Source organism: Homarus americanus, unplaced genomic scaffold (assembly GCF_018991925.1).
Source record: "Homarus americanus isolate GMGI-L3 unplaced genomic scaffold, GMGI_Hamer_2.0 scaffold46583, whole genome shotgun sequence".
Lineage (NCBI taxonomy): Eukaryota > Metazoa > Arthropoda > Malacostraca > Decapoda > Nephropidae > Homarus > Homarus americanus.
Window position 1 is genome coordinate 1,689,603 of NW_024731675.1, and position 21,226 is coordinate 1,710,828.

At 41.4% G+C, this 21,226-nt stretch overlaps 2 protein-coding genes across 6 annotated transcripts in view; both read right to left on the reverse strand.

Moving 5' to 3' along the window:
• Positions 1 to 47: 47 nt before the first annotated feature.
• Positions 48 to 6,065, reverse strand: LOC121867744 (juvenile hormone epoxide hydrolase 1-like). 3 transcript variants are annotated; one of them, XR_006089230.1, is made up of 11 exons: positions 5,721 to 6,064; positions 4,852 to 5,031; positions 4,350 to 4,528; positions 3,683 to 3,918; positions 3,250 to 3,382; positions 2,714 to 2,916; positions 2,390 to 2,552; positions 1,966 to 2,046; positions 1,373 to 1,477; positions 981 to 1,146; positions 48 to 297 (listed from the first exon to the last, which is right to left on the reverse strand). XR_006089230.1 is itself a non-coding variant. In XM_042367809.1 (10 exons), exons 2-10 carry the CDS (start codon positions 5,029 to 5,031, stop codon positions 1,047 to 1,049), a joined length of 1,380 nt encoding a protein of 459 aa, XP_042223743.1. In that variant the 5' UTR covers positions 5,032 to 5,034; positions 5,773 to 6,065; the 3' UTR covers positions 48 to 1,046. The 3 variants fall into 3 exon arrangements, 2 of the variants coding, with proteins under 2 accessions (XP_042223743.1, XP_042223741.1); XM_042367809.1 differs by having other exon boundaries at positions 48 to 1,146; positions 4,852 to 5,034; positions 5,773 to 6,065; XM_042367807.1 differs by having other exon boundaries at positions 48 to 1,146.
• Positions 6,066 to 7,263: 1,198 nt separating this feature from the next.
• LOC121867745 (myb-related protein B-like) overlaps positions 7,264 to 21,226 on the reverse strand; it is a 52,755-nt gene continuing 38,792 nt past the window's right edge. For 2 of the 3 annotated variants that reach the window (XM_042367812.1, XM_042367810.1), the window contains exons 8-15: positions 21,093 to 21,207; positions 20,630 to 20,944; positions 19,925 to 20,269; positions 19,533 to 19,646; positions 19,015 to 19,194; positions 17,964 to 18,089; positions 16,178 to 16,261; positions 7,264 to 12,003 (exon numbers count right to left, since the gene is read on the reverse strand). In XM_042367812.1, the coding sequence (XP_042223746.1) occupies positions 11,881 to 12,003; positions 16,178 to 16,261; positions 17,964 to 18,089; positions 19,015 to 19,194; positions 19,533 to 19,646; positions 19,925 to 20,269; positions 20,630 to 20,944; positions 21,093 to 21,207 (1,402 nt within the window). In that variant the 3' untranslated portion in view covers positions 7,264 to 11,880. The remainder of the gene's footprint in view (positions 12,004 to 16,177; positions 16,262 to 17,963; positions 18,090 to 19,014; positions 19,195 to 19,532; positions 19,647 to 19,924; positions 20,270 to 20,629; positions 20,945 to 21,092; positions 21,208 to 21,226) is intronic. The other variant, XM_042367811.1, reaches the window with a different exon arrangement.

Genomic DNA, 21,226 nt, shown 5'->3' on the forward strand with positions numbered 1-21,226 from the left:
CATTAGTTATAGACAAAGGTAAAGGATTAACAACTGATGAACAAAGAGACAGTATATAATTTATTTTCTCTTCCTAGTCATTATACACTTGAGTTACATTGTTCATCACATCATTTTTAACATAAGTGTCAATTTATATTTACTTATTTATCATCTAGCTAATAATCACCTCACTGTACTGGCCATTTAAAAAGGTTGGTTTTTCTCTTAACTTACAGTACTGTATTTATTTAACCTTTGAAACTACACTGATAATGTTCCCAGCAAGTCACCACCATTCCTCGATTCTCAGGATAACTGATAACAAATTAATTATTTTTATTAGTTTTAAATACTTATCAACCCTGTGATAATTTCAAGTGATTAATAATTTGGTGATAACACTGATAATTAATATTGTTGATCATACAGTATTTGAAAGTAACTTAGATTATACTTATCATACTTATATATGGAAGTGTATAGTGTACCTGTTTTGAGTAACTTGACATATCAGGTGTTGTCTTGGTATTTTTTGCACCCTCTAGTGTGACCTTCCCTACCAAACATGAGACTAATCATCTGAATGACTAGTGAACTGGTAACTGGTGATGATAAATATAAATCATTACCTAGTAGTATACAAGTGTGTGTGTGTGTGTGTGTGTGTGTGTGTGTGTGTTTGTGTGTGTGTGTGTGTGTGTACATCTCCGTCACCCTACCGTACGTACATAACATCACCCTGGGCTGAAGTATCAACAATTCTCCTAATACTACGACTTAAATCAATGCCATAATATTGTTGTAATGTAGAAAAAATATGTCTGAAACATTTTAAAATCCACTGTAGTTATTTAAGTCTGTATATACTAATACAAAAACAACAATTTATATTCTATTACTGTATGTGGTTGGTATGGGAGCCTTATGGATTCTCCTTATATGAAAAAAAAATCATGTAAAAAATTCCTTTGATAGAGAAACACTCACAGAGAACCAACCTCATCTCTGGGGGTAGTGAAAGGTTTTAAGATGATAAGAGAAGAGTTAGTGGTGGTGATAAGAGTTCAAGTTCCCTTCTCTACGGTGTTGACAAACTGGTGAAGGTCTGCCGCCAGGAGTGCTGGTCGCTCCATGGCGGCAAAGTGGCCTCCTGCCGGCTGGTCGCTGTAAGGGGGTAGAGAAGTCCATTATATCGAGGGTCTGTTAGATGTGAAACCCCCATTTAACGGATTATATGGATAGAAGAGTCGTTACAAGGAAGTTTCACTGTATTGTTTTAGCTGTCTCACTGTACTGTTTTAGCTGTCTCACTGTACTGTTTTAGCAGTCTCTCTGTACTGTTTTAGCTGAGTAAATTACAAGTATTAACTATTGTGCTATAATCACTTACTTGAATGATACAATGTTATAGAACTTGTGAGATACGAGGTTCTTGGGAAGGGTCATTATCTCCTGTGGGAAGACGGCAAAACCTGCAGGTACCCGGCATGGATTACTGCAGAGAGAGAGAGAGAGAGAGAGAGTGATTCATTGATACACTTGTCTCATATACCACCAGACTTTACCCATACTGGCATATACAGGCATCAGGTACCTATTAAAACTTACTATTTATAACTTAACCTGACCTTCTAGTGAGTTGTGAATACTGATACATCTCAAAGATCTATAACCCAACACGATATCAAATATATAACCCATGGATAAAGTGGTTATATATGTTTACAAATACTGTGCTATATTTCATCAAGTACAGGTAAATACAGGTACATTTATTACTGTACTTTTAATTTCTTTATTTTCTGGCGTAAATATTTAATATATCGGATATAACGAACCAGCCTCACCGCTCCCCCCATTGGTCCGTTATATCGAGGTTTTACTGTATGTACACAATGCAGGTATACATTTAATCATGTAAAGTATATCAACAGTGCAAGTATTGTACAGACAATGTGATAAGTAGTACAGTATCTCACTCACTTGTCTAAAGACCTTGTGAACATGTTCTTGTTCATCACCTCAGAGTAAAACCGGACGCTGGTGGTGATGGAACTGGTGAACCTGTGGGCGTAAATGGGCGTTAATGACGATTGGTAAACATTGTGTAAACCACCGTCGACAATCTGGAATTTGGCGGAGGTTTGGAAAGTGGTCGTAAATGGTAATGGTGGTGGTGGTGGTGGTGGTGGTGGTGGTGGTGGTGGTGATGGTGATGGTGATGATGATGATGATGATGATGATGATGATGATGGTGGTGGTGGTAAATGTTAATAATAATTGACATAAATATACCAGAGACATAAACACAGACAAACATAGCAGACAAAAACACAAACACAGCAAATACAGACATAAACACAGCAGACATAAACACAGCAGACAGAGACAGCAGACATAACCGTACCAGTAGATGCAGATATTGTCCAACATAGCATCAAGAGATATAGGAAAGTGTTGCTGCAAGAGGCTACCATCAGGCTGGTGAAGGTTGTCCCTGTGGGTCCAGCTGCTGAACTTCTCCAAGATGTACGCTGCCAGGCTTACTGGGCTCTGGTTAAGTGCCGCTCCTGTGTGTGTTTACTGACTGTTAGACTGTCACAGTTATAGTGATCCTGGATGTGTTTATGACTGTTAGACTGGTTGAGTGACACTTACAGTTTTAAGATCAAAGACTTAGATTAATAACAGACATATATCAATAGTACAGACACAAATGAATAAAACTGACCAATAGTGTCGGGTTTGGTGGCCTGGAGGTGCGCGTAGCCAGACTCACGGAGGATCATAGAATAGAGGTTGGACAAGGGGTATATTTTATCCTGGTCTTCCTTTGCCACCAACACCCCAGCTGGCAGGTAGGCCCCCAGTATCATCTTCAAGGAGACGGCATTAGTGCGTACTGATATCATATTCAAATGGACGCCCAAGGTACTGTAAATAAAAAAAACCCTCATATATATAATATTCAAAGCATGACATGGTATCCGTAACATTTGTACAGTGTAATGTTAGAGAGAGATTTCTAGAACACAGACTCTGAGATGAAATTAGGTCGAATTTACGGGCCATATACTGAATTTAGTGAATTTATGTAACCTGACTTTCCATGACGTGGGGTTGCCTGTACTGCACTGTACTCGCTTGTCACTATACAAATATTCTGAATAGTGACACATTATTTAATACAGATGAAAGGTACAAGCACTATACTATACTGTACTATACTGCACTATACAATACTATACTGCACTATACTATACTCACTTGTTAGGGTACATAGTGGCCATGTTGGAAGCTATGAGTGAACCCCAGTCTCCACCCTGTAGGTAGAACTGCTTGTATCCCAGCCTCTTCATCAGCTTAAGGAACACCTGGGCTACTTCAAGCTGACCAAAACCTGGAATAAAACTTTGGATTGAAGTATTAGGAGGTAGGGAGTAAGGGGGGGGGGAGTGAGGAGGTGAGAAGGAGTATGATGGAGTGTGAGGTAGTATGAGGGAGAGCGAGGTAGTATGAGGGGGTGAGGTAGTATGAGGGGGTGAGGGAGTATGAGGGGGTGTTTGGGGAAGGAAGGAGGCAGAGTGTGGGGGGGATAAGGAGAGGTAATGTAACATTTTGATGGCTTATTTACTGTTTTAAATTCACTCTACCTTGTGTTGAATTGACTTTACCTAATATTGAATTGACTGTACTGTACCTTGTTTGGATGAGCCCTGAGAGAAGCCATAGCCAGGGATGGAGGGACAGATAACCTCAAACACAACACTGCTGCCCTCCTGTGGGTTGGTGAGCAGCGGCAAGATGTCATAGAACTCCACGAAGGAGCCCGGCCACCCGTGGATCAACAACAGTGGCACTACCTTCACATTCTTGGCACTCCCCACCTTGGCACTTGCTCGCATGAAGTGAATGTCTAGACCCTCGATGCGAGTCCTGGAATAATAATTTACATTTTGGAATAATCTGCCAGAGAGTGTTGTGATGGGAACCAGAATGACTAAAACTAGTGCAGGTACAGAAACAGTGTGTAACAGAGAGCCAATACAAGCCAACAGTATGTAACAGAGCCAATACAAGCCAACAGTATGTAACGGAGATGTGACCGACTGCCCAAGCTGCTAACAGATCAATCAATAGCAAAGATGAAGTATATTAAAGTTAGCTCAACGATCAGAGAAAATATTTCACACAATGACTGTAGCTAACACTATCCACACAGTTATATATTAAACAAAATAAAGATATATACAGTTATTTAGCTCTAGTTTATAATAGTATCTGGAACACATACTATATCTAATCTTAGTGTGACAGACCAGTGTTTTAAGTAACTTATTAGTGTGAGCAGAGTAGTTAAGACATACTTGAAGTGAGGATAGGTGTTAAGTCTAGTCTGCCTCTTGTTCCAGTCATATTTCTTTCTCCAGTATTGTACAATTGTGTGTAAGGTGTCGGCGTTGATGCCATAGGTGAAGTTGGCGTCTTCCAGGCCTGGGGTGAGTCTCAAGGGCAGCGCCAGACGGGCCTTTAGGTCATCTACCTCCTGCAGTCAACAGACAACTTCATAATTCACTGTTTTAGTCTGACTTAACACTGACTTATCCTTAGTCATTATTAAGTTAGTTTTAACATTACTGAACCTTGTCATTGTTAAGTTAGTTTTAACCTAACTGAACCTTGTCATTGTTAAGTTAGTTTTAACCTAACTTAACTTTAGTTATTCCCAAGTTATCTTTAACCTAACTGAACCTTGTCATTGTTAAGTTAGTTTTAACCTAACTTAACTTTAGTTATTCCCAAGTTAGTTTTAACCTAACTGAACCTTGTCATTGTTAAGTTAATTTAAAGTTTTTAACATTACTGAACCTTTTTGGAGAAATTGATGTTGAAGCGATTGATGGAGACGTCTTCCTGTTGTGGTTCTCCAGGTGCCCACCAAGGGTTGGGGTCAAGGGTTGGTAGTGGAGGCTCCTTGTTCATCTTGGAGAGTTTATAGGCGATAAGAACCACCATCAGCCCCACCACCACCTTGTTCAGCCACCCCATCTGTAACACGGTATATTTTATTCACTCAAGAAAGTTTGTATTTAATTTAAAGGAGAGAGGAGGGGGGAGGAATAGGGAGAGAGGAAGGAAGAGAAGGAGAGACGAAGGGAGAAGAAAGGAGGGTAGGGGGTAGGAAGCTTACAGAGAGAGAGAGAGAGAGAGATAACTTAGAACACACCAAGTAACAATAGAAGGTAAAAATGACCTTTATCTCAGGTGATCTGGTTGACCTTAGATAAGACTGATCAGATACTGGGCGGACTAACATTATAATGCACAGCTTCTTATGATAAAACATCGATAGATTGTTAGTTAGGTTGATTGTTAGTTTGATAGATAGATAGATTGTTAGTTAGGTAGATTGTTAGTTTGATAGATAGATAGTGAGAAAGATGGTATCATAACATACTGTATTATGAAGCAATCTACCTGTCTGTCTCTCTATCCGTCCGACTATGCCCCGACTCGACCTGCCCCGTCCCGACCCGACTCGACCGCCCCGACTCGACCTGCCCCGCCCCAACTCGTCCTGCCCCCTTAAACCTCTAGTCCACAGGTGTTTACTTAGCAACGACCACGAGTCTAACATGTTGTACTGTAAGTCTGTCACAGTTACCAAGTGTGTGTCATAATACAACATCAATTTGCAACATATTATATACAATCCTGTTAAACGTTAATATTCTTACCTTAGTGACTGTCAGACTGTTTTAACTGTTGCTGGGTGACTGAGGAGGCAGGAATGACTGTCAGACTGTGTTTTAACTGTTGCCAGGTGACTGAGGAGGCAGGAATGACTGTCAGACTGTGTTAACTGTTGCCAGGTGACTGAGGAGGCAGGAATGACTCAGACTGTGTGTTAACTGTTGCCAGGTGACTGAGGAGGCAGGAATGACTGTCAGACTGTGTGTTAACTGTTGCCAGGTGACTGAGGAGGCAGGAATGACTGTCAGACTGTGTGTTAACTGTTACCGGGTGACTGAGGAGGCAGCTTCTATATTCTTCATTTATCAGTAAGAGACTAGATGACCTTCAGTGCTCCACTATGCTCACTACCTGGCCCCTAGAGTCCCTGACCTCCACTATGCTCACTACCTGGCCCTCGTGTCCTTGGGTTACATGACAACACAATCCTCGTATACTTAACCTCTTTATTGTTGTACTTAACAGACACTTGTCGTATTACTTATACTTATAACTATTGCAGTAGAATGATTATACCCACTAAAGTCCTTAATTTACTTATATAATTAATTATTCTTCATTGATAGATAAATGAAGTCATATTTATAATCTAAGGTGAGTTATTTTAGAGGGTCAAATTATCGTATTCATGTGACTATTATCAGGCATCTGGCAACCCTGCAGGGGAGATATACACTATCTGGCACCTGCTTGGGTATAAGGGCCATCTGCACGTGTTTTAGTGATGGTAATTTGATTTTATTTGAATATATTGAGTGAATGTTTAGAAAGTGTCTATATTAACATTTATCAAGGATGACGTAAAATGAAATGAAAAAAAAATATGTAACTTGTTCCTGCAAGACACTGTTCAGTTGCCAACGCCACTTATTTTACTTCGCTGTGTGCTGATTGGCCGGAAATCACTTGTTCTCATCGCTGATTGGCTGACAGTAGGAGTTCCCCAGGGCGCCTTATCACCGTGGTATTTGTATATCTTAACTACATATAGACGTGCACATGAAGATTAGACACCCCCAGATTATCCACCCCAGATTATCCACATGAAGATTAGACACCCCAGTTTAAACATTAAAGATATTTGGGGGCTTAAGTTAGGTTAGCATTAGGATGGTTAATCTCTCGGTGAAGCTTGGAGTGGTCAATCTTCAGGTGCATAAGCTTTGGCTGTCTTATCTTCAGGTGTATAAGCTTTGGCTGTCTTATCTTCAGGTGTATAAGCTTTGGCTGTCTTATCTTCAGGTGTATAAGCTTTGTAATCTTCAGGTGATCCAATAATGATAAATTTTTATGTCTATGTTTGTGTATTTTCACATTTCTTGTTCTTTAATTTTATCTCCATAGACTATGTTTGTGTATTTTCACATTTCTTGTTCTTTAATTTTATCTCCATAGACAACATGGTTTCTTTCACACAAGTTTACACACACACATGATTACTCAAACCTATACACTTACACACTCATACAACTTACACAAACACTCATACAACACACAAGAAAATATCAGGTAAAAAATACAGCCAACTGTTATGATTCAATTTTATTTAGATTTTGATCTTGACCAAATGTTTGTAGCAGCAAATTAATGAAATAAATAATAGTAACTGTTAACTAATGTGGTCCCAAGACAAGACTAAGAGCTGCCAATCAGTCCGTACTTTTATTATTATTTTAATTACCTTTCCATAAATTCCTTTTATTTATGATTCACAATACAGAAAGTACGGACTTGAGTTAAACAATAGTTTGTACAAATAAGAACCTTGACCTTTTCTATTACAAAATTTCACCTAGGACAAGTTTTATTATAGGACGTCACTAACATGCTGTGACCTAAACTAACCACAATATATCACGAACATATATATGAAGCTTCAGTATTTGGTACCAATTGTGCCCTCAGCAACAAAACACAAGATAATAAGATATGAAATATAGTTCGGCATAATGATGGCTCGGACGCGTAAACAAAGGGAACGTACAGTATTATTATATATATCTTCATCTCAATTCTCTACGGCCCTTGTACACGCGTCCTAACCGTTTCCAAACGATCAGTTACGTGAAACTAGAAATGAATGAGAAATGTTCGCGCGTCACGATGACTAGGACAGAGGAAAGTTCATTGCGGATTCCAGAAGCGTTAACATCGACTTAACTAAAACATACACTTAATATTTTTTGAGGTTTTCCTATAAGTCTATGAGTCGTGGAATATAATATAAACAGCCGTCGAGACTTAAATACATGGGATATACTCTAAGCGGACGTGACTGACTGACTGAACCAAACTTTACAAAATTAATGACATATCTTCTTTAGGATGTACAGTACAGGTGAAGCAATGAGCTATAACACACACTGGATGTTTAACCTGACACTTACAGGTTTACATAAGCAATTCTGTCAAACAAGAATAAACATGCCTAGACAACTGACCTTTAACCCTTTAGCTGCAATTCCCATACTTGCCATTTTATTTAGCTTAGGGTAACCTCCCACAGCCAAAGGGTTAACTCACTACCTAAACTCTGACCACTTCTGACAACTCTCACCAATTGTTAACTTAACCATATTGATGAATTTCTATAACTCTTTTTTCATCAACTTTTAATAGAATGGATTTCAAATACAGTATGACATAATTATACAATATATATATTTTTTAGTCAATTTCTTTTTTTACCATTTAATCCGGGCAGTATCGAGTCAGTGATCTATGGATGTGACAGCACTGTACAACTCTCATAAACACCAACGTATAGTAACTGTGACGGCTCTTAAGTACTGTACTGTATGTCAAAACTGGGCAGAGTTCAGTCAAGTCATTGGGTCAATTACTTTTGTTGGGTGGAAAAACTTTTGACAAACTTGGTCACATTTATCTCTCTGCTTCATCCTAGTCTCATAAAAAAATAAAAAAGAGAAAATGTTGCAAGACAATGAATCAGTTGTTAAAATTCCAAGTTTCCAAAAACAGAAACTTTATAAACAAAAGACAAGTGGACATTAATAATAATCTAAGCGAAGTATTTAGTATCTCAGAGATAGTCTAACATAACCGGTTACAATAAATGGAAAATATACCATCATATATCATGACAACAAACCAAAAAATCTGCCAAACATTTCTGGCCGCAATAATACACCCGTTTTAGTTTTTGAAAGCAGACGAGGGGTAAAACTGGGGACGGTGCTGCACGCTTTTTTTTTGCCAATGTGATGCGTGACGTTTGTTTGTGTGTGTGTGTGTGTGTGTGTGCCGCTCCTCACTCACCCCAACAGTAAGACCCATGTCCTGTACCACCAAAGACGTCAATGTTTGTGATGATCGATGATGTAGTCAAGATCATAAACGAGGTCTTTTGCAATGTGAACCACATGAAGATCAGCCCCCCATATAGTTTCAAGGTAGTAAAACATTTAAGATGTGACAGTACTTTTAAGATGTGACAGTACAGTACTTCTAAGATATTGTGACAGTACTTTTTAGATGTTGTAACAGTACTTTTAATATGTTGTAACAGTACTTTTAAGATGTGACATTACAGTACTTTTTAGATGTTGTAACAGTACTTCTATGATGTTGTAACAGTACTTTTAAGATGTGACAGTACCCAAAGTGTCGTAATCAATGGCACTAATCCACTACTGTGTAATCGATGGTACTAATCCACTACTGTCTACTCAAGGTGTGGCATGACAGTCGTGGTGCCACAACACAACCGTCCCCGGCTCCTTAGGTCTGTTCCTTCATACAAACTGTTCGTAAAATCGTTTACATAAAAAACACACGGAACCCACTAAGCATATACCTTACACAACTTCCTTTCCTTACTCGATATTGTCTACACTACCACTATAGGGGAGAGTTGGGGGGTGTCAAACTGTGCTGGAACGGCGGCGAATGATGAGTAATGTAAAGAGAAAAGCCTTGTGGATACTTTTTACAGGCATAAACACTTAAACACAGTCTACGTGATGGTGGGGCACACGCAAGAGACAAATCCGTAACGTGGCACAACGTACAGGCGGTGTATTTCTCGTCGTTAAAATGCAACCTCTGTGACCCGACTTCCAAGGGTAGTCCCGGGTCAGCATTGCGATGCGCTTCAGCTGCCTCACAACACGACGCTAGAGGTGCAACGACCCAACCCGTCCGGTGCCACGAGGAACAGATCTCCCTCTGTGCCAGATACTTCAAGAGCGTCCGGTGCCAGCACAGTAAGACCCATCTTCTACAATGCATAAAACTGGTGCAAGTTGTAATAATCTCTAGACAGACTACAATCACTAAATATAAGTCATATACACGAGAGGGATGGAAATTAAAGCCATTTAAACAGTCAGCATGACGGGGAACAAAAGACAAAAAAATAGTATATACGGCTTAGAACTTTTCACATATAATTATCACTATAAAAGATTCCAACAAATAAACATAATGTAAAGGAAATTATTAATAGTTTCCTCAAAAGCCAAAACGAAGATTATTTTGTTCACTTGCTACGGCTCTTTACAGACGCGAGGCACAAGAACCGCGGGTCCTAAAACCCATGAGTCGTCGCCCCGTACGGTGCCGACGCCTCTCGTTACTGCGGTCAAGAAAAGCCACAAAATATTTACAATGCTAATGAGATTATATGTATGATGGGTGTTAACATCTTTGTTCAGTAAGTCATTAAAAAATAATTCGCACAACTACCAGCCTTCAACCCAAGCTTGTATAGTGTCAAATAAAAACAGAATCTCCCTATATCGCTCCTCACTTACAGTTGATTTACCTAACTATTACATGCTGGCACAAGTCTAGTGGTTGGGTCCTAACCAAATGTTTCTCTTGAGCCAGCAATACTTTGGTCTGATAATAACTGGGTTTTCTATAACATACGCTACGCACAGACGGACGCATCGGCGAGGTCGGGACGGTGAGGTGGCGAGTGAGAGGAGTGGTCGCATTCATAAAACACCGACTTGACAGACAAATTCATCCAAAATAACATAAATAATCTTGAGGTTTTGTTAAAAAATTACCTCACTTTCACTGCATAAAATACTTAACTAGATGTAAGTTGAACCTCTCTCTTGCTGTCTCGGGCCGTCCACCTCACAGACGCAGCTCCGTCATATACACACTAACCTTGCTAGAGTAACTGACCTTCACCGCCATCTTTGACACAACACGCTAAACCTTATACAGGCAGGGAGAATCTTCTCTTGTCTCACATAATAGCAATAATCCTCTATGTCATCACAGAACAAGAGAAAACTTTCCTCTGCCTTTTATTCCACGCGAGGAGAACATTTTGTGTTGTCCTCCGGCCGTGACGGGAAGTCTCTGAGGGACCACGAGCGGCCGTCCGTACATATCGTAAAACTTTTAAATAACTGAAGATGTTGTCTTAAAGCCACTGAATAAAATTTTACTTGTTAAAGTTTCTAAAAATAAGAATAAATATTCGACCAAAAATTAAAACCAATTCTAAACTTAATTTCTCCTTTTCCTCAGCACAAATTACCAGGAAAATAAAGAGTATAATTTCTTACAATGGGAGTTGTGTGTGACTGATGACTGACACAACCAACCAGCAGAGTGAAGTACATGAGTGTAGAGAACAATGAGCCGCTGGACCACCTCAAGTGTTCATCAATAATGAGACACTTTAAACAATGACAAAAGGTGGATTTGTTAGTCTGTACTGTACTTGATAACTAAAAGAACCATTTTTTGTGTAGTTGTGCAGAACACTCAGTGAACAGTGAATTTTTTCTAAAGCATTACGGCGACGAAGACGACTTGTTCGCCATCTTACTCACACGAGATAAGAAAGAGCAGAGCCCCATGGATCACTATAACAGGGATGGCGAGACAATATTCTGCCACTTGTGTCTCACCGGCCATGTCAAAGCTGAGGGCTAAGTTAACCTTTGTCACCTGGGAGTTACCAAACCACAACTACATGAAAAATGGCATAAATTATATTTGATTAATGTTTTTAGTAGTTAGAAAGAACTCGATTCATTGTACAGTTTAATGCATCAGTTCTACACTAATGTATCTGCTCTGAACAAACTTAAGAGACTGGTATACGAGGCTTCCTTCAGAGTCCTACTGTGCTCGTGGTCCCCCTGGCCGGCCGACCTATAGGTTAAGTGAGCGCGGCTTAAGTGCTGCATTCTGGGTGACAAACTGACGTGCTTGTTCGGTCAGACGTCGCTGATTCTCCGTCTTGCCACAGGCCACCATCTCCCACCTCACATCCAGCTGAAGATGGAGGTAACATATCATTAATTAATCACAACAACAATCATCATATTATTTATAACCCAAACCCATTATTATATTTATATACACTACAGGGTCATCAAAAAGGAACACTTAGATTCATATATACAGGGTTGTTCATAAATTATCCGGCTTATTTTTATTCCTTAACCAGTAACTAAGGATTCACTACCTGCTGCCTTTGCCCAATAATGTAACGCAAGGAACATGAAACTTCCACTGATGATGGCAGCCATCCCGACAGTTAACTTCTACTGATGATGGCAGCCATCCCGACAGTTAACTTCTACTGATGATGGCAGCCGTCCCTAAAGTTAACTTCTACTGATGATGGCAGCCGTCCCTACAGTTAACTTTTACTGATATGGGCGCAGTATAAGGGTTAAATGGCTCAGATAATTTATGGTCACCCTGTATATCCATTTAATATACAGGTAATGCATTGTTTTTATTTTTAACGACCCTGTACACAGATATTTCTGAAGTTGCCACCATTAAATAATTTCTGGGTCTGTAACATATACCTGACCCTGTACTGTATGGTGTGTGTAACCTATGAGACACCCTGTACTGTATGGTGTGTGTAACCTATGAGACACCGTAACCTATGAGACCCCTGTACTGTATGGTGTGTGTAACCCATGAGGTACTGTATGGTGTGTATCTGTACCTATTGTACTGTGTGACACCCTGTACTGTATGGTGTGTGTAACCTATGAGACACCCTGTACTGTATGTGTGTGTGTAACCTATGAGACACCCCCCCTGTATGTGTGTGTGTACTGTACTGTATGGTGTGTGTAACCTATGAGACACCCTGTACAGTATGGTGTGTGAGTGTATGGTGTGTGTAACCTAGAGACACCCTGTACTGTATGTGTGTGTAACCTATGAGACACCCTGTACTGTATGGTGTGTAATGAGTGTGTGTGTGTGTAACCTATGAGACACCCTGTACTGTATGGTGTGTGTGATCTATGAGACACCCTGTACTGTATGGTGTGTGTAACCTATGAGACACCCCTGTACTGTATGGTGTGTGTGACCTATGAGACACCCTGTACTGTATGGTGTGTGTGATCTATGAGACACCCTGTACTGTATGGTGTGTGTAACCTATGAGACACCCTGTACTGTATGTGTGATCTATGAGACACCCTGTACTGTATGGTGTGTGTGATCTATGAGACACCCTGTACTGTATGTGTGTGTGATCTATGAGACACCCTGTACTGTATGGTGTGTGTAATCTATGAGACACCTGTACTGTATGTGTGTGTGTGTGTGTAATCTGTGAGACACCCTGTACTGTATGTGTGTAACCTATGAGACACCCTGTACTGTATGGTGTGTGTGTAACCTATGAGACACCCTGTACTGTATGGTGTGTGTAACCTATGAGACACCCTGTACTGTATGTGTAACCCATGAGACACCCTGTACTGTATGGTGTGTGTAACCTATGAGACACCCTGTACTGTATGTGTGTGACCTGAGACACCCTGTACTGTATGGTGTGTGTGATCTATGAGACACCCTGTACTGTATGGTGTGTGTAACCTATGAGACACCCTGTACTGTATGGTGTGTGATCACACCCTGTACTGTATGGTGGTGTGTGATCTATGAGACACCCTGTATGTATGGTGTGTGTGATCTATGAGACACCCTGTCACTGTATGGTGTGTGTAATCTATGAGACACCCTGTACTGTATGGTGTGTGTAATCTATGAGACACCCTGTACTGTATGGTGTGTGTGCTGGTATGGTGTGTGTAACCTATGAGACACCCTGTACAGTATGGTGTGTGTAACCCATGAGACACCCTGAGACACCCCTGTACTGTATGGTGTGTGTAACCTATGAGATGTACTGTGTGTGTGTAACCTATGAGACACCCTGTACTGTATGGTGTGTGTAACCTATGAGACACCCTGTACTGTATGGTGTGTGTAACCTATGAGACACCCTGTACTGTATGGTGTGTGATCTATGAGACACCCTGTACTGTATGGTGTGTGTAACCTATGAGACACCCTGTGTATGGTGTGTGTGACATGAGACACCTGTACTGTATGGTGTGTGTGATCTATGAGACACCCTGTACTGTATGGTGTGTGTAACCTATGAGACACCCTGTACTGTGTGTGTGATCTATGAGACACCCTGTACTGTATGTGTGTGTGATCTATGAGACACCCTGTACTGATCTATGAGACACCCTGGTATGGTGTGTGTAATCTATGAGACACCCTGTACTGTGGTGTGTGTAATCTATGAGACACCCTGTACTGTGGTGTGTGTAATCTATGAGACACCCTGTACTGTATGGTGTGTAACCTATGAGACACCCTGTACTGTATGGTGTGTGTAACCTATGAGACACCCTGTACTGTATGGTGTGTGTAACCTATGAGACACCCTGTACTGTATGGTGTGTGTGTGAGACACCCTGTATGGTGTGTGTAACCTATGAGACACCCTGTACTGTATGGTGTGTGTGACCTATGAGACACCTGTACTGTATGGTGTGTGTGATCTATGAGACACCCTGTACTGTATGGTGTGTGTAACCTATGAGACACCTGTACTGTGTGATCTATGACACTGTATGGTGTGTGTGATCTATGAGACACCCTGTGTATGGTGTGTGTAATCTATGAGACACCCTGTACTGTATGGTGTGTGTGTAATCTATGAGACACCCTGTACTGTATGGTGTGTGTAATCTATGAGACACCCTGTACTGTATGGTGTGAGTAACCTCCAGACACCCTGTACTGTATGGTGTGTGTATGGTGTGTGTAATCTATGAGACACCCTTTACTGTATGGTGTGTGTAACCTATGAGACACCCTGTACTGTATGGTGTGTGATCTATGAGACACCCTGTCCAGTATGGTGTGTGTGACCTATGAGACACCCTGTACTGTATGGTGTGTGTGTAAGAGACACCCTGTACTGTGTGTGATCTATGAGACACCCTGTACTCTATGGTGTGTGCATCGAGACACCCGTGGTGTGTGTAATCTATGAGACAAGGTGTGTGTAATCTATGAGACACCCTGTACTGTATGGTGTGTGTAATCTATGAGACACCCTGTACTGTATGGTGTGTGTAATCTATGAGACACCCTGTACTGTATGGTGTGTGTAATCTATGAGACACCCTTTACTGTATGGTGTGTGTAACCTATGAGACACCCTGTACTGTATGGTGTGTGATCTATGAGACACCCTGTCCAGTATGGTGTGTGTGACCTATGAGACACCCTGTACTGTATGGTGTGTGTGACCTAAGAGACACCCTGTACTGTATGGTGTGTGATCTATGAGACACCCTGTACTCTATGGTGTGTGCAATCGATGAGACACCCCGTACTGTAAGGTGTGTGGCCTATGAGACACCCTGTACAATATGGTGTGTCCTCTGATACACCCTGTAATACAAACGTTAAAGAACTAACCTTAGTCAGACACAAATATTGAACTAAAAACAATACAAATTGTTAAAATGAAACAAAAGTTTAAGTAAATAAAAAATTAACATCAACAAAATTAACCAAAAGAAGAATTAATGAAAGATAATCTGATGTTAAGACTTAGGATTAACTTAAAATAAAAACACACAATAAGGGTGAATTAGAAGGATGAAAATGTTAAAGGTGTTCAGGGTAATATAGACAACATTATAACACAACAAATGTCAACGTAACATCAGTGACTCGACTGAACTTATGAGTGATCTACTGGTGTTAGTACTGGGGGGTTAAGACCATGCAAACAACCAAACATGCAAAACTAGAATCAAAATAAAACAATACTAAAAAAATACCGATGAAATAAAAAACCCCAACTTAAAGCATTAGTCGTGTACTGAGAGTTTCAAGACCGTGCAATCAACCAAAATAAACCACTTACACGTAAACCAAAAAAATAAATAAAAAACCCAAAAGCAAAAATATAAAAAAACGCAACATAAACCAAGCGTCTATAAAAAAACAACATAAACTAAGCGTCTATAAAAAACAAAGCAAAGTGACACCGAGAAATCATAACAAGAACTCGACGGGCAGCAGCCAGCGCCAGCCCAGACAACAACACAAAAAAAAAGCGTAGTAGAATGTGCATTGTTGTTGTTGTTGTTTTTACCTTCGAGAGGCTGGGCTTGGTGGTGGGGACCTCTGAGAAGGTAATCCGCTTAACGCACAACAATTCAACACCACCTTCCCTCGGCTGGTTGGAGGAAGGGGAAGGAAAGTTGGCATCAGATGGCGTTTGACAATGATCTTTCATGGTAAAAGTTTTGGTATGTTCTTATTTTCTAAAATTTCTTTCAATACTATTCACAAGATGCGCACTTATGGTGGCTAGTTTATGGTGCACCCCATACTCATCCTGTGAGCGGTAGTGGGAAGGGATCACAGGGATGGGTGTGTAGGGCAGGGAGAGGTGATTGATGTAAGTACCTTCTACGTCTCGCTTCACAGTCAACCATAAAGCTATCTCTCTCACTTCACAATCAACCATAAAACTCTCTCACTTCACAATCAACCATAAAACTCTCTCTCTAGCTTCACAATCAACCACAAAATTATCTCTCTTGCTTCACAGTCAACCACAAAATTATCTCTCTTGCTTCACAGTCAACCACAAAATTATCTCTCTCCCTTCAATCAACCTTAACAACCTACCTCACCTCACACTCAACCACAACAACCTACCTCACCTCACACTCAACCACAACAACCTACCTCACCTCACACTCAACCACAACAACCTACCTCACCTCACACTCAACCACAACAACCTACCTCACCTCACACTCAACCACAACACACTCAACCACAACAACCTCAACCACAACAACCTCCCTCACCTCACACTCAACCACAACAACCTACCTCACCTCACACTCAACCACAACAACCTACCTCACCTCACACTCAACCACAACAACCTACCTCACCTCACACTCAACCACAACAACCTACCTCACCTCACACTCAACCACAACAACCTACCTCACCTCACACTCAACCACAACATACCACCTCTCACCAACCAACACACAAATAAATATCTCCATGACTGGTAAAACAAAAACAATAAACTGTAATTAACTGAGTCTTTTCCGGTGATCAGTTAATGTGTATGAATTAATAACCCAAAACAGGAACATATTATACTCATACACACATCACTTCCACAAGATCAATTATATGTAAACTAGCCAAAATTTCACCACACACACACATATATGTACACACACACATAAACACATATACACACACAAACAAACACACATATACACAAACACACACACATATATACACAAACACAAACATAATCACATACACAAACACACTTCTCTCTTGATACTGTAACTATAATAATCAAGCAGCAAAGAGAAATGAAAGTGTGTGACCAACAGTATACTACCCCTCCCCCCCAAGGTGGCTTCAGTCAAGTGAGTGTGTGGGTTCAGTCATGTGAGTGTGTGGGTTCAGTCATGTGAGTGTGTGGGTTCAGTCATGTGAGTGTGTGGGTTCAGTCAAGTGAGTGTGTGCTTTCAGTCAAGTAAGTGCTTGTGATTTCAGTCAAGTGAGTTTGTGATTTCAGTCAAGTGAGTTTGTGATTTCAGTCAAGTGAGTGTGTGGGTTCAGTCATGTGAGTGTGTGGGTTCAGTCAAGTGAGTGCGTGGGTTCGGTCAAGTGAGAATATAACATCTACTACAATAATAAAAACCACCATTAGCCTAACAAAAGATACTTAAGGATATGTCTATCATCCCAACAGTATAGTACAGTAATACACCTAAAGAATCCACCCCTAGACCAATGGCTGCTACTGTACTCACTAAGCTTCTACCTACGCCAATCTACCTTCCTAAACTACTAACTGCGGCACTCTTGAGGACAGACGGGGGGTCATTTACCTTCTTGGTGGATTTGTCGGAGAGCATCGTTGGGGAGTTTAATGCGTGGTTCTCCTCGTGTAGTGTGTCCCGGATGATGGATGGAGGGGAGAACAGAACGGATGAGTCGCCGATCAGGCTTTTGCTCTGTTGGGCGGGTGAAATGTTATATTATCATCATTATCACCGTCATCATGTTTTGAGGTTACTGCCATGTTTGTTTTGATGGTTAAGTGAGAATATATGTTATTGTAGTATAGTTCCAGGTTAATGTTAATGCCATTTTGACTGGAGGCTTCTTAACCTAACCTACCTTAGCCTAACCTAACCAACCCCTCATAAAATCAACCTGGTGAATATAATGTGATAAAGAAACCAGAATATATGTTAAAACTACTGTACCATCATAAGCTACCATCATCACTGCCAGTATACAGTAAGCTACCATCATCACTGCCAGTATACAGTAAGCTACCATCATCACTGCCAGTATACAGTAAGCTACCATCATCACTGCCAGTATACAGTAAGCTACCATCATCACTGCCAGTATACAGTAAGCTACCATCATCACTCATCACTGCCAGTATACAGTAAGTAAGCCTACCATCATCACTGCCAGTATACAGTAAGCTACCATCATCACCGCCAGTAAGCTACCATCATCACCGCCAGCATAGCCAGTATACAGTAACATCATCATCACTGCCAGTATACAGGCCACCATCATCACTGCCAGTATACAGTAAGCTACCATCATCACTGCCAGTATACAGTAAGCTACCATCATCACTGCCAGTATACAGTAAGCTACCATCATCACTGCCAGTATACAGTAAGCTACCATCATCACTGCCAGTATACAGTAAGCTACCATCATCACTGCCAGTATACAGTAAGCTACCATCATCACTGCCAGTATACAGTAAGCTACCATCATCACTGCCAGTATACAGTAAGCTACCATCATCACTGCCAGTATACAGTAAGCTACCATCATCACTGCAAGTATAAGCCACAAAAACAACTGAACGATGGTGAGGGTGAACTGTATTATACTGTACCAACTTACTGGTGTCTCTGGCATGAGGGTGAGAGGCTCAGAGCGGAAGCCAGGAACTTGTATCTCTCCTGGAGTCGACCAAGAGTGGAGGAGAGCTTTCCGAGCCTTCTTGCTGGGAGAGTTTTCCTTACCGATGGCAGACGTGGCCTTACGCTTCAACGTCCCGTAACCGCTGTCACAAACACTGGACTGTGGGCGAAGGAAAATACTTTATAATAACTGTTACCTTAGGGATATTCTCTGTATAGATATACTTAATACACATACACACACAAATGCACATAACATACATGCACATAACAACATACATAACATACACACACACACAATATAATAATAATCCTTTTTTGTTTTTCCTTTTTTTTTTTTGGAAATACTGTACCAAATATCTCTGTACATGTGTGTGTGTGTGTGTGTGTGTGTTTTGTGGTTCCGTGTGTGTGTTTTGTGGTTCTGTGTGTATGTGTGTCTGTATGTATGTTTATATTTGTATGTATGTATGTGCGTGTGTCTGTACCATACTGTACCTGGTTCCGACAACTCTGGTTACTCATGGACGGGGTCTCAAACTTAGTGCGTTCCTTCTCCGTATCCTTGCGTATGATCTCCGTTATGTCCTCCAGGTGTGTAGGCGTCTGAGGCTGAAACGGACAACAAATACTTAAGTCACAATGCATCCCACCGTGACGTGCTACCATCTGTGGTGTTTGAGGATGAATAAATGATTACGTTACAAACTTTACCACCACGAGAGATAGATAGATAGATACGTCACAAATACGAGCTGAGCGAGTCACTTATAGACCACCGACTTATATGAACTTTAGTTGAAAATGTTCTCGGCCAAAAAGTTGTGTTTATAAAGGTGATATAAACATTGGTACCCAGAGACAGGATCATCCCAGTATAGTAGACTCACCAGATGCTGTAGTGGGCCGCTCTTTTTCTCTATCTCCCGTAAGGCGTTCTTGAGCGGTGTGGGAGTTTTGGGCGCAGACTGCAGGAGCGCACGGCGAGACTTGGGCGTGCGCGGCTGACCGTTGGGCTCGCTGGGTGTAGACGTGTGATGTAGAGGGTTGGAGATGGTGGTGAGAGGCTGGACGGGTGTGGACTGGGACGCCGGGATGCCTCCAAGGAGTGGCGTGGAGGTGAGGTTACCGTCGTCAAAGGACAGGTTGGGACTATTGAGGAACTGTGATGGACTGAAGGGTATTGTCTTCACCGGCGTCATCTTTTGTGGGGTAGTTAGTGACTCGTTGGCTTCCTGGAGGACAATAACAAACAGTTGACATTAAAATACTACTGAGGTATTACAGCCATTAAACAGCGGCCATTATCTGTGGAAGTTATATTATTTCTGTGTTACAGTTTTGTGCATTTCAGGAGTGAAGGGAAGGAGGGGGGGGGGAAGGGGAGGAGGGAGAGAAGGGGGAACAGGGGGAACAGAGGAGGAGGAGGAAAATGGGAGGAGGAGGGTATACGACATCAAAATTAGCAAATGAATTTAAAATATAAGACACCAATATCAGGGCAGGCACATGACATTAACATATTATTCTTAGTCAATTAACCCCTTGTGCAGGGAGAGGTCATCTCTGAGAGAGAGAGAGAGAGTAATGCTCACCAATAGGGACAGATGATGACGCTTGGTGGGGGACGGCTGCTTCCTGCGTCCCCGCCTCAGTATGGGGGGCGTGGAGAGGCGTGACGAGTTCATAGATGAGAAGGAACCATTGTGTGTACTGTTGGAGCTCATGTTGTGGGAAGATACCGGACAGGTGGTGATGGAGGTGGTGGTGTGTACCGGAGGAGCGGAGGATGTGGCCACGGAGGAGGAAGCGCAGGACATGAAGGAGGGGCAGGAGGTGGTGGTGATTATGGCGGTGGTCACGATGGAAGGGTTGGGAAGGATAAATTCTTGCAACAACTCTTGCTTGACCTGTGATAAAACAGATGGCTGGGTTTAATGCTTTTGTAGATACAAGATTATTATTACATCTTCAATTAACTGTATGTATGTGTGAGTACAGTATAAGTGTCTACTGTAACTGTCTACAGTATGTGTGAGCAGGTAGAGGACCACTTACCTTGACTGGGCTACAGGTGAGAAGCTCAAACGCCCCCATATCCAGGTCTGCCTTGAAGTCCTCCATGGTACGGTCAGGCTTGAGTGGAGACAATGACCCCAGCTCATCAAAGTATCTGCCAAACACATAATGAT

Bases quoted from the DNA above. Each gene is read 5' to 3' on its own strand.
- LOC121867744 (XM_042367809.1), bottom strand. From the start codon at position 5,031: ATGGGGTGGCTGAACAAGGTGGTGGTGGGGCTGATGGTGGTTCTTATC. The intron at 3,919-4,349 runs GTATGTCTTAAC...TTATTATTCCAG, and splicing joins AACACCTATCCTCACTTCAA to GACTCGCATCGAGGGTCTAG. The intron at 1,147-1,372 runs GTAAGTGATTAT...ACCCCCTTACAG, and splicing joins TATAACATTGTATCATTCAA to CGACCAGCCGGCAGGAGGCC.